The 11,979-nt window shown below is 39.0% G+C and overlaps 1 protein-coding gene across 5 annotated transcripts in view; it reads left to right on the top strand.

The window, feature by feature from the left end:
• Window positions 1-2,466: 2,466 nt before the first annotated feature.
• Window positions 2,467-11,979, top strand: part of LOC109873607 (nuclear pore complex protein Nup214) — a 66,230-nt gene continuing 56,717 nt past the window's right edge. For 4 of the 5 annotated variants that reach the window (XM_031809200.1, XM_031809201.1, XM_031809196.1 and 1 more), the window contains exons 1-5: window positions 2,467-2,651; window positions 10,682-10,877; window positions 11,031-11,185; window positions 11,525-11,723; window positions 11,843-11,913. In XM_031809200.1, the coding sequence (XP_031665060.1) occupies window positions 2,610-2,651; window positions 10,682-10,877; window positions 11,031-11,185; window positions 11,525-11,723; window positions 11,843-11,913 (663 nt within the window). In that variant the 5' untranslated portion in view covers window positions 2,467-2,609. The remainder of the gene's footprint in view (window positions 2,652-10,681; window positions 10,878-11,030; window positions 11,186-11,524; window positions 11,724-11,842; window positions 11,914-11,979) is intronic. The other variant, XM_031809197.1, reaches the window with a different exon arrangement.

An 11,979-nucleotide genomic window follows, 5' to 3' on the forward strand; every position in this document is an offset into this window, starting at 1 on the left:
TAATTTGGCCTTTTATTGTCTCCAGGTAAACCTGTATAATGATCAGTGGATTATCTTGGCAAAGAAAAAATGCTCACTAACAGGGATGTAAACAAATTTGTGCACAACATTTGAGAGAAATAAGCTTTTTGTGCATACAGTATGGACATATCTGGGATATTTTATTTCAGCTCATGAAACATGGGACCAACACTTTACATGTTGCATTTATATGTTTGTTCAGTATAAATTGTCTCTTTTGCTGTGTAATGGGTTTAACAGAGTGCTAGTCACTCCTTACTCCACCCACTCCATTCACTGCAATGCAATACACTGAGTAAACCAAACTCCTTACTCACCCCCTCTCCCCTTTTGGCCTAAGAACAGCCTTAATTTGTTGGGACATCGACTTTACAAGGTGTCAAAAGCATCCACAGGGATGCTGTCCCATGTTGACCAGCAGTTTTGCAGTTCTTGACACAAGCTGGTGTGCCTGGCACCTACTACCATACCCTATTCAAAGGCACTCAAATATTTTGTCTTGCCCATTCACCCTCTGAATGGCACACATACACAACCAAGCTCTTTAAATAAGACAATACAAAGGCTAAGTAATAATAACTCTTTCTAAGAAATGACCATTTGGAGAGATGGAGAGGTGGGTTGAAGAAAATTGTTAGAAGGCTGTACATAATTGGGGTGATATAAACATATATCAACATGATTTTACTAGCATACTGCCTCAAAAATATTTTATTTTGTCAGGCCAAGTGATTGACATGATGCATTTTTGGTTCATGTCAAGACTGGCCTTGGGCTGGTTTATATGTGTAAAGTTGCAGCCATTCCCATTACGTTAATCTAATTTGTTTAACAGATATGTTAGCCCATCATTGTTTACATTGTGTTTTTGAAGCAGTTGACTTCTCGACTAATCAACTGCTAATAATTGGTATTTGGTACCTCCATTGGGGCAAGGCAAGAGTGCATGAAAGTCTCGTATGAAATGGCATTTTATATCACACTGGAAGCGAGCAGGGTAAGCAAAAGAAAAAGTGTTGTGGTGTTTTGTCTTCCCAACTGATATTCATCAAAATAACAGTACATTAATTTGTTATTTTGGAATTAATATAACATTCAAGACTAAATGCATATGTCTATAACACAGTCCCCCTCCAAAGTTACACATATTTGGTTAGTAGAGACGTTACTGAGTATTTTCCACGCGACTTCAGATGATACGGGTAGAAAGGTTTTCTCTCTACAATCCTATATGTATTCTATGTACAATGTATTACATAGGGGGTTATGGAGGGGTGGAGTGAAAACCATCAGCAGGTGGTAGGACACAGTCCCCCTCCAAAACTAAACATATTTTGTTCGCGTAGAGACCCTACAGAGTATTTCCCAACCCACTTTAGCTGAGGCAGGTAGAAAAGTTGTCTCTGCATCCCAATATTGTGTTCCCCCCAAAAAGTTAACCATATATTGTTTTATTGTTTTCATAAATTACTTATTGACTTTTCTTGTTGGCACCGTAAAAGTGGCCATTGATTAAACCTCAATATCTTTTGAATGAGTTGTCCACATTGCAATGTTTTGAAATTCAGGCTTATATTTTTAAGGAATTCCTCATTACCATACGAGTGATGTCATAATTTGTGCTGCTGGTAGAATACCCGTTCTTATAACAGCCGGGTGACTGACTGCTTCTCAGAATGAAGGCTGGCAAGGGTGAGATACGTGACTATTGTGGATCCTCTGGGGAGCCTCGACAACATCATGAAGCTGACGAGGCAGAGAAGAGTCTCTCGATTCCCACCTGGGACCAGTATGAAATATTGTGAAAAATGTATGCACTCACTACTATAAGTCACTTTGGATGAGAGCGTCTGCTAAATGACTTAAATGTAAATTGTAAGCCTGACCTCTGCTCTGTCTGTGGGGAAATGCTTTGCTAAATCAACCCATCTTAAAGTACACCAGCGCACACAAGAAAAAAGACATAAGGTTGCCATAGACACCATTGAAAACACAATGAATTTTGGAATGATTTGGGGTGAAGGGGGCCACTAGGTACTTACACATTCATAAATCACATACAGTCCTCATCTTATTTAATGTAAGCCTACTGAAATGTATACAAACACAATGTCAGTCCGGAGTTCACACCAGTCAAACTCAATCAAGACCGGATAAAGTATTTGAAATTATTTCAGTCACAATGTACACAATGTTAACAATGTAATAGTAGGTATGTTTAAGCAATGTAAAATACAAATAAAAGCTTGTTCATCACAAAAACAAAATCCGTTCTTATATTATGCCACGTTCAAAGACAAGTTGGAACTAGGAAACTCCAACATTGCTGACTTGCTCTGTCTTTGAAAGTGGGACGTGTAAAACTACAACCAAATAGCATATCGGAAATATCCGAGTTTTCTAGTTCCGACTAATACATGAACGCGGCATAATATCTTCCTGAATAATGCTAGTGTCACTTCCGTATTGTATTTCGCTAAATTCGAGCGCGGTATGATTTCGTTTCATGTGGAAACGAAAAGTTAACCCGTGTATATTTCTTAGAGTTCGGCTGTATCCAAAACAATTACACCTGCTGTTATTTCAACATGAGTGACGACCCGGACTCTCCTCCCGAAAGGGAAATGAAGGTAGGCATATTATTGTACGTAGTGTAGCTTGCTAGGTTCAGGTTGCGGCAATAGCTTACTTGCGCAGCAAGTGGTTTGTTAGCTAGCTGGATAACGTTAGCTAAAGGCAACATAGACGGGTTAACTCGTTTTAGTGTCGGCCTGGGGATAACCTTCCAACTGAAGTACTGTATGGGCTATTCCTTACTGCAAAATCCCCACAATGTTACTGGCTAACGTTAGAAGCATGCATGTACTTTAGTGAAAGATGACTAGCTAAATCAGACTCCGCTAGGTAGCTAACAACATCACGAACATCAATATGTCTCCATAAAAGCAATGTAACTTTATGGATTAACATTTGATAGCTAACGTTACCTAGCTAGCTGTGTACAATAGGGTGTCTAACATTGACCTAAAGCTGTAACTTAGTAAGTAACGTTAGTTAGCTGCTAACTACTGTACATTTATTTGTTATATATATTTTTTTTAACGAACAATAGCACACATACAAAAACTGAAATATACAGACAAGGGTGCATAAACCTAGCTACATAGACAGGGCTATTACACGTCTAAATACATTTTAAATTTGTCAGTTTTATTTTATGTACTTTTTTTAGTTTTGACATTTACTGACCATTTCAAAATATCGTTTCAGTTCTATCTTAAATAATGTAAAGATGGGTTTGTTCTTCACCCACTTCATCTTTATGGATAAATAATCTTGGCCTTCTAGGCAGAGTGGTAAAGAAAAAGCCATTTCTCAGACTGGCAAATAAAAATAAAAGATTTAAGATGGGCAAAAGAACAGACACTGGACAGAGGAACTCTGCCTAGAAGGCCAGCATCCCGGAGTCAACCTCTTCACTGTGGATGTTGAGACTGGTTTTTGCGGGTACTATTTAATGAAGCTGCCAGTTGAGGACTTGTGATGCGTCTGTTTGTCAAACTAGACACTCTAATGTACTTCTCCTCTTGCCCATTTGTGCACCGGGGCCTCCCACTCCTCATTCTATTCTGGTTAGAGCCAGTTTGCGCTGTTCTGTGAAGGGAGTAGTATACAGCTTTTCACAAGATCTTCAGTTTCGTGGCAATTTCTCGCATGGAATAGCCTTCAATTCTCAGAACAAGAATAGACTGACGAGTTTCAGAAGAAAGTCTTTGTTTCTGGCCATTTTGAGCCTGTAATCAAACCCACAAATGCTGATTCTCCAGGTACTCAACTAGTCTAAAGAAGGCCAGTTTTAATGCTGCTTTAATCAGCACAACAGTTTTCAGCTGTGCAAACACAATTGCAAAAGGGTTTTCTAATGATCAATTAGCCTTTTAAAATGAGTCTTGGATTAACTAACAGAACGTGCAACTGGAACACATGAGAGATGGTTGTTGATAATGGGCCTCAGTACGCCTATGTAGATATTCCACAACAAATCAGCCGTTTCCTGCCATTTACGACATTAACAATGTCTACACTGTATTTCTTATCAATTTGATGTTATTTTAATGGGCAAAAAATTTGCTTTTCTTCAAAAAACAAGGACATTTCTAAGTGACCCCAAACTTTTGAACAGTGGTGTATGTATCTATGTAAAGTATGTATGTTATTACATAACATTTTAAAATATAAATTCCCTCTTGCTGAATTGAGGCTACAGATTCCTCAACAGTTGGAATACTGTTATATTCTCATAAAACGGGAATCTCACCTGTAATGACAGCTCCAACAACTATTTTAAACTCTTCAGGATGATTGGAGCATTGTGAGTTCTCATGAATTCTGGATTATAATATAGTTGTTCATCGTTATTCAATAATTGTTTAACCCAGATAATGCTGTCGTCAAACCAGGTCTGGAAAAATAAAAACTTGTTTTTGTATTTTATGTCTTTATTATTCCAGATCGTATATCTACACTATATATACCAAAATTATGTGGACAACCCTTCAGATTAGTGGATTCAGCTATTTCAGCCACACCTGTTGCAGACGGGTGTATAAAATTGAGCACACAGCCACACAATCTCCATAGACAAACATTGGCAGTAGAATGATCTTACTGAAGAGCTCAGCGACTTTCAACGTGGCACTGTCATAAGATGCCACCTTTCCAACAAGTCTGTTTGTCAAATTTCTGCCGTGCGAGACCTGTCCCAGTCAACTGTAAGTGCTTTTATTGTGAAGTGGAAACGTCTCGAAGCAACAACGGCTCAACCGCGATGTGGTAGGCCACACAAGCTCACAGAACAGGACCGCAGATTGCAGAATCGTGAAGTTTGTAAAAAATAGTCCGTCTTCTGGGAGGAAACCAGGCACCTCTCATCACCTGGCCTATACCATCCCTACGGTGAAGCATGGTGGTGGCAGGATAATGCTGTGAGGATGTTTTTCAGCAGCAGGGACTGGGAGACTAGTCAGGATCGAGGGAAAGATGAACTAAGCAATATACAGAGAGATCCTTGATGAAAACCTGCTCAGGACCTCAGACTGGGGCGAAGGTTCACCTTCCAATAGAACCCGATCAAACGTCTCTGGAGAGATCTGAAAATAGCTGTGCAGTGATGCTCCCCATCCAACCTGATAGAGCTTGAGAGGATCTGCAGAGAAGAATGGGAAAAACTCCCCAAATACAGGTGTGCCAAGCTTGTAGTGTCATACCCAAGAATACTCAACGAAGTAATTGCTGCCAAAGGTGCTTCAACAAAGTACTGAGTAAAGTGTCTTATTACTTATGTAAATGTAATATTTCAATTATTTTCCCCCAAATGTTAAACGACGATGACATGGTGGTGGAGATTTAACAAAAAAATAATGGATACCTCAAACTTATTGCACGTCAACTTCCGGAGTTGACTCCCAATTTTGAGTGTCAAGATTCAATTCTGCTAGGAATCGACTCCTAAGATTCTGTATTTTTGGAATGGAAGAGACTGATTAGCTTCCGTACTTACGTAAATGTGATATTTCAGTTTTTTTTAAACCTATTTTTGCTTTATCATTATGGGGTATTGTGTGTAGATTAATGAGGAAAATTTTAATTTGATCAATTTTAGTATAAGGCTGTAATGTAACAACATTTGGAAAAAGTGAAGGGGTCAGAATACTTTCCGAATGCACTGTATGTCTGCCCTTCATAAAACTAGACTGGGTATCGTCAATGACTTGTTCAAGACTATTTTGAAGTCTTTCTTCAAAGATGGATGCTAGTAGCTTTCCATCATTGTTCATCAATATGATTGGTCTGCAATGTTCTATCATCATGGGATCTTTGTTTGGTGTGGTGATTACAGAATGAGGCATTGTGTCATAGAAACAGGCAGGACCTTAAATCAATTGCCTCCTTAAAGGGACATTCAATATATATTCAACAATATCCTCCTGAAAATCTTTAGAGAATTCACTAATAATGCCATCATTCCCTGGAGATTTGTTTTCTTTTCATTTGCTGATAAAAAATATATATTTCAATAATATAAAAAAATCATCACATGACTTCATCACATGAAGTCTTCGTCTATGAACTTTGCATAGTCTTTAACATAGTCTAGAAAGGCATACATGTCACTAGTAGGACAGGCAACGCTGGTGTCAAATCAAATTTGTCACATGCGCCTAATACAATGGGTTATTACATACAAGCCCTTAACCAACAATGCAGTTTTAAGAACAATAAGAGTTATATTGTCTAAATAAACTAGTTTTTTATTTTATTTTAAGTAACACAAAAGAACAAGGCTATACTGGGGGTACTGGTGCCGAATCAATGTGCAGGTTAGTCAAGGTAATATGAACATGTAGGTAAGGGTGAAGTGACTGGATAGATAAAGATTACCATAGCTATATTAAGCTTATTGTCACGCCCTGGTCTAAGTATTTTGTGTTTTTTCTTCATGTATTGGGTCAGGCCAGGGTGTGGCATGGAGTTTTTGTATTGTGGTGTGTTTTGTCTTGGGGGTTTGGTGTGTATATATTTGGGATTGTAGCTAGTGGGGTTTTCTAGCAAAGTCTATGGCTGTCTGGAGTGATTCTCAATCAGAGGCAGGTGCTTATCGTTGTCTGATTGGGAACCATATTTAGGCAGCCATATTCTTTGAGTTTGTCGTGGGTGATTGTCCTATTTGTCTTGATGTCCTTGTTTATGTTAGTTGACACAAGTATAGGCTGTTTTCGGTTTTTGTTTCGTTTATTTGTTTTTGTAGTGTTCGTGTTTAGTTCGTGTTTTACGTTTGTCTAATAAACATGGATCGCAATCGACACGCTGCAGTTTGGTCCGACTCTCCTTCATCACCACTAGAAAGCCGTAACACTTATGAATAGAGGTAAATTCAGTACATATTTATTTTTGCTATAAGCTGTAAAACAAAACAAAAAGTATTCACCTTCCTCTAACCATCTTGATATTACAAATTCCCCTTTTGCTCTCTCTCTCTCTCCATACATTCGGTCCAGTTCTAGCTGTCATTTTCTTTTTATTGACCCTTCATCAAGGTCCTCAATAGCGATTAAATAAAGTATTACTTTAACACTTTTCTCTTTTCTCAATCTTTTAAGTTAAGCAATTTCTTTACCGCTCTTCATGGCTGTTTGTCTTAATTTCATACTTCATTATTTCCCAATAGACTTAAGTAGATTGGCTTTTCTCCCATTTTCTTGTATAATATCTTTAGCATCCATCTTGAATTTATCATCTCCCAAAATTGAGTTTCCAATAACACCAGTTCGGTTTATTAACTTCATAGCCATTCATATTTACTGATAAGAATATAACTTTATGGTCATTAAGAATAGATGGTTCAATGGATACCTTGACTGCAGTATTATCTAATGAATTAGAAGTCAACCAGAAGTCAATTCTTTACTGTCTGGGACATATCCTTGTTACACAGTCCTTTTTATCAGGATATTTCGATATCCACGTATCAAATAACCCAAGACATAGATGATTAAACTCAGGATTAACAATGCTGGATCTATTAGGAGTGGGATTTCTGTCAATCATCACATTAAAAACAGTGGTAAAAATCTCCACCTAGGATCATTTTGTTTAACACTTTACTTGACACCCAGCGTCATGACATGTTATGCCACTGTCAAAACCTGTCATAATATGGTCATACCACTGTCATGACATATTTAGACCTGTTGTGACATATCTTGCGTTTTATGGCTTGTTATGACACCTACGTAAGCGTGTCTAAACCTACTACACAAGGCCACAGTATGTTTATATAACATTTTCAGAAATGGACAATCTGAAATTATTGTAATTGCGTACAAAATTGTCAGACATGCAGCTACACCAATGCTCTTTTACTGATGACTGGGATGAATGCAGGAGCAGGACAAGACACCGTCTTTTTGACTGATGACTCTCATAAGGGCATGTATGTGATAATCACAAGACCGATATGCCTATGATAGTCATAATGCTTCTTGATGGTGTCATAAAGTGTATTTTTTTAGTCCAAGTAAAGTGACACAGGATGGTCGTAATGCTTCATGAGTGTCATAAAGTGTATTTTCTGAAAGTTATTTAAAATATGATGGGAAAAACACTTGGCTATAAAGAATTCATAACAACAACATTGTAAGAAACACATTTTCAAACAAGAGGAAACTTCTTGGCAGGGAAAAAACGCATTAGAATAAATGTGGTTTGACACACTTGTGTAGCTGTCATAACCAGCCATAAAATAACACAATATACACTACATGACCAAAAGTATGCTCGTCAAACATCTCATTCCAAAATCATGGGCATTAATATGGAGTTGGTCTGCCCTTTGCTTCTATAACAACCTCTCTTCTGGGAAGGCTTTCCACTAGATGTTGGAACATTGCTGCGGGGACTTGCTTCCATTCAGCCAGAAGAGCACGCTTGGCATTGCGAATGATAATCTTAGGCTTGTGTGCGGCTGCTTGGGCCATGAAAATCCATTTCAGGAAGCACCAGACGAACAGTTATTGTGCTGGCGTTGCTTCCAGAGGCAGTTTGAAACTCGGTAGTGGGTGTTGCAACTGAGGACAGACTATTTACGCTCCTCAACACTCAGCGGCCTCATTCTGTGAGCTTGTGTGGCCTACCACTTTGTGGCTGAGCCGTTGTTGCTCAGCCACACTCAACGTTTCCACTTCACAATAACAGCATTTACAGTTGACGGGGCAGCTCTAGCAGGGCAGAAATTTGAGAAACTGACTTGTTGGAAACGGAGCTCTAAAAGAAGGCCATTCTACTGCCAATGTTTGTCTTCGGAGATTGCATGGCTGGGTGCTTGATTTTCTACACCTGTCAGCAACGGGTATGACTGAAATAGCCGAATGCGCTAATTTGAAGGTGTCCCCACATACTTTTGTTTACAATACCTTTCAAAAGTTTGGGGTCAGTTAGTAATGTCCTTGTTTTTGAAAGAAAAGCAAAAAAAATGTCCATTTAAAATAACATCAAATTGATCAGAAATACAGTGTAGACATTGTTAATGTTGTAAATGACTATTGTAGCTGGAATTTCTTTTTCTCCCAAAAATGTATCTTAATGAAATATCTACGTAGGTTGCTGATAATGGGCCTCTAAAAACCATCACTCCTGTGTTCCAATGGCACATTGTGTTAGCTAATCCAAGTTTATAATTTTAAAAGTCTAATTGATCATTTGAAAACCCTTTTGCAATTATGTTAGCACAGCTGAAAACTATGAAAACTGTCCTGATTAAAGAAGCAATAAACCTGGCCTTCTTTAGTCAACAGAGAAGAGGCGACTCCGGGATGCTGGCCTTCTCGGCAGAGTTCCTCTGTCCAGTGTCTGTTCTTTTTCCCATCTTAATCTTTTATTTTTATTGGCCAGTCTGAGATATGGCTTTTTCTTTGAAACTCTGCCTAGAAGGCCAGCATCCCGGAGTCGCCTCTTCACTTTTAACATTGAGACTGGTGTTTTGCGGGTACTATTTAATGAAGCTGCCAGTTGAGGACTTGTGATGCGTCTGTTTCTCAATCTAGACACTCTAATGTACTTGTCCTTTTTCTCAGTTGTGCACCGGGGCCTCCCACTCTTTCTATTCTGGTTAGAGGCAGTTTGCGCTGTTTTGTGAAGGGAGTAGTACACAGCGTTGTACGAGATCTTCAGTTTCTTGGCAATTTCTCGCATGGAATAGTCATAATTTCTCAGAACAGGAATAGACTGTCGAGTTTCAGAAGAAAGATCTTTCTTTATGGCCATTTTGAGCCTGTAATCAAACCCACAGATGTTGATGCTCCAGATACTCAACTAGTCTAAAGGACAGTTTTATTGCTGCTTTAATCAGTACAACAGTTTTCAGCTGTGCTAACATAATTGCAAAAGGGTTTTCTAACGATCAATTAGCCTTTTAAAATGATACATTTGGATTAGCTAACACAACGTGCCATTGGATCACAGGAGTGATGGTTACTGATAATGGGCCTCTGTACGGCTATGTAGATATTACATAAAAAAACAAGCCATTTCCAGCTACAATAGTCATTTACAACATTAACAATGTCTACGCTGTATTTCTGATCAATTTGATGTTATTTAATGGACAAAAAATGTGCTTTTCATTAAAAAACAAGGACATTTCTAAGTGACACCAAACTTTTGAATGGTAGTTCATGTCACAACAGGTGTAAATATATGGGTCAGGGCAGTGTTATGTCTGCTGATATGACATGGTTATAACTGTCATAATGTTATAATGGTGGATGTCAAATAAAACGTTACCTACTACTGATGACCTTTCCTTTAAATGTACCTCTTAAAACTGTTACTCTAGCGATAACCATTTATGAATCTTGTTTTTGCTATTAATAGGAGCTTTTTTCCCCAGAAGGCATTCATTCAGCTACTAGCTATCCCAACATTGGTGGTAGTAGTACTATAATAAAGCACCACTAACCACCTTTTTGACTTATTTACAAATCTAACTCATCCTATCAACAATATATGTTTATTAACATAGTCAATGTTCTTTACAGGTCTTAAACCAGTAGACTTTCAGTGCTATCACGGTCATTAAGTATTTTATTATTATTTTATGCAGGATTTTCAGTTCCGGCAAATGAAGAAAACCCGAGTATTTGATTCACCTGATGACCTGCCAAAGGATAGATCAAGTCTACTTGCCATCTCAAACAAATTCGGACTGACATTTGTCGGACTAGACAAAAAGATCAAGGTGTACCGCACGCGGGACATCCTAGCTGCAGACAAAGTTGATGGGAACTCCAATGAAATAAGTAAGAATGTCCTTAAATTGGTCATTCCATCTTGTACAGTTTTTGCTAAGCGAAGACTGTTAATGGCTTGCCTTGGCCAATTTGACTTGATTTCTACCTTTTTCTCTACATCTTACTCCCTTCTCTCTGTTATCCCCTTTCTCTCTCCCTTAGTTGAGGGGATAGCAGCCTTGGCTGATGTTGCTGTGGAATTGCCTGTGCACAACCTGGGCCTCAGCAGTGATGAGCTCACCCTGTCAGTCAGCGGCATGTCAGAGGAATCTGGCCTGTCATTGGACTTCTACGACGTCCGTACCTTCATCAACAAGGTGATTAACTGACTCATAACAACCCCCACCTGCTAATGGAGCAGATGGATCGCTTTATGTTCTAGTATCTGCTGCAATATGTGTGTTCTCTTCATTTTTCATTAGAATCTGTTATGGCCTGCTTTTTTGAGAGGCAATATGTCCATCTTTGGGGGACAGTGTAAGAAAACCACTTTTTTTCAGAGTGAAGTGATACGGTTTAGTCATGGTGAAAAAGAGTTCGGAGTCCAAGCTTTGATATCAGCCACAAGCACAATAAGACTAGTCACCCCCACTTCTTCTCCGTATTTTCCCCACACACTTAATCCCCTCACTTCTATGGCTGTCCCCTTTCTCCAGGCCCGACAACAGAAGTTGCCGTTTGTGACTCTGCGACCTGGAGTCGGCCTGGGCATAATTGTGCAGGACCTCAAATGGAACCCGGTGCAGGCGTCCATGCTGGCCACCTGTCTGTCTGACGGCAGCATGATGGTGCTTGAGGTCACAGACAGCGTCACAGTGCAGGCCCAGCTCCCCGCCACCGAAGGAATCACCTGTGGTGAGTGTGACAGTGTGTCATCACTTTAAAGATTACATGCTGAAATTATTTACATTTTTATGTGATTATCATTTATACAGTTTTGCTCACTATTTCTGTCATCCTCTCTCTTCATACAGTATGCTGGAGTCCCAAAGGAAAGCAAGTGGCAGCAGGAAAAATGAATGCGACAGTCAGTCAGTACACTCCAGTAAGTCTGACCCATCAACTCCAGCATAGTACAGTAATTGTAGACACACTCATTATTCCTGTGCCA

The sequence above is a fragment of the Oncorhynchus kisutch genome, linkage group LG29 (genome assembly GCF_002021735.2).
Source record: "Oncorhynchus kisutch isolate 150728-3 linkage group LG29, Okis_V2, whole genome shotgun sequence".
In the NCBI taxonomy this organism is placed as follows: domain Eukaryota; kingdom Metazoa; phylum Chordata; class Actinopteri; order Salmoniformes; family Salmonidae; genus Oncorhynchus; species Oncorhynchus kisutch.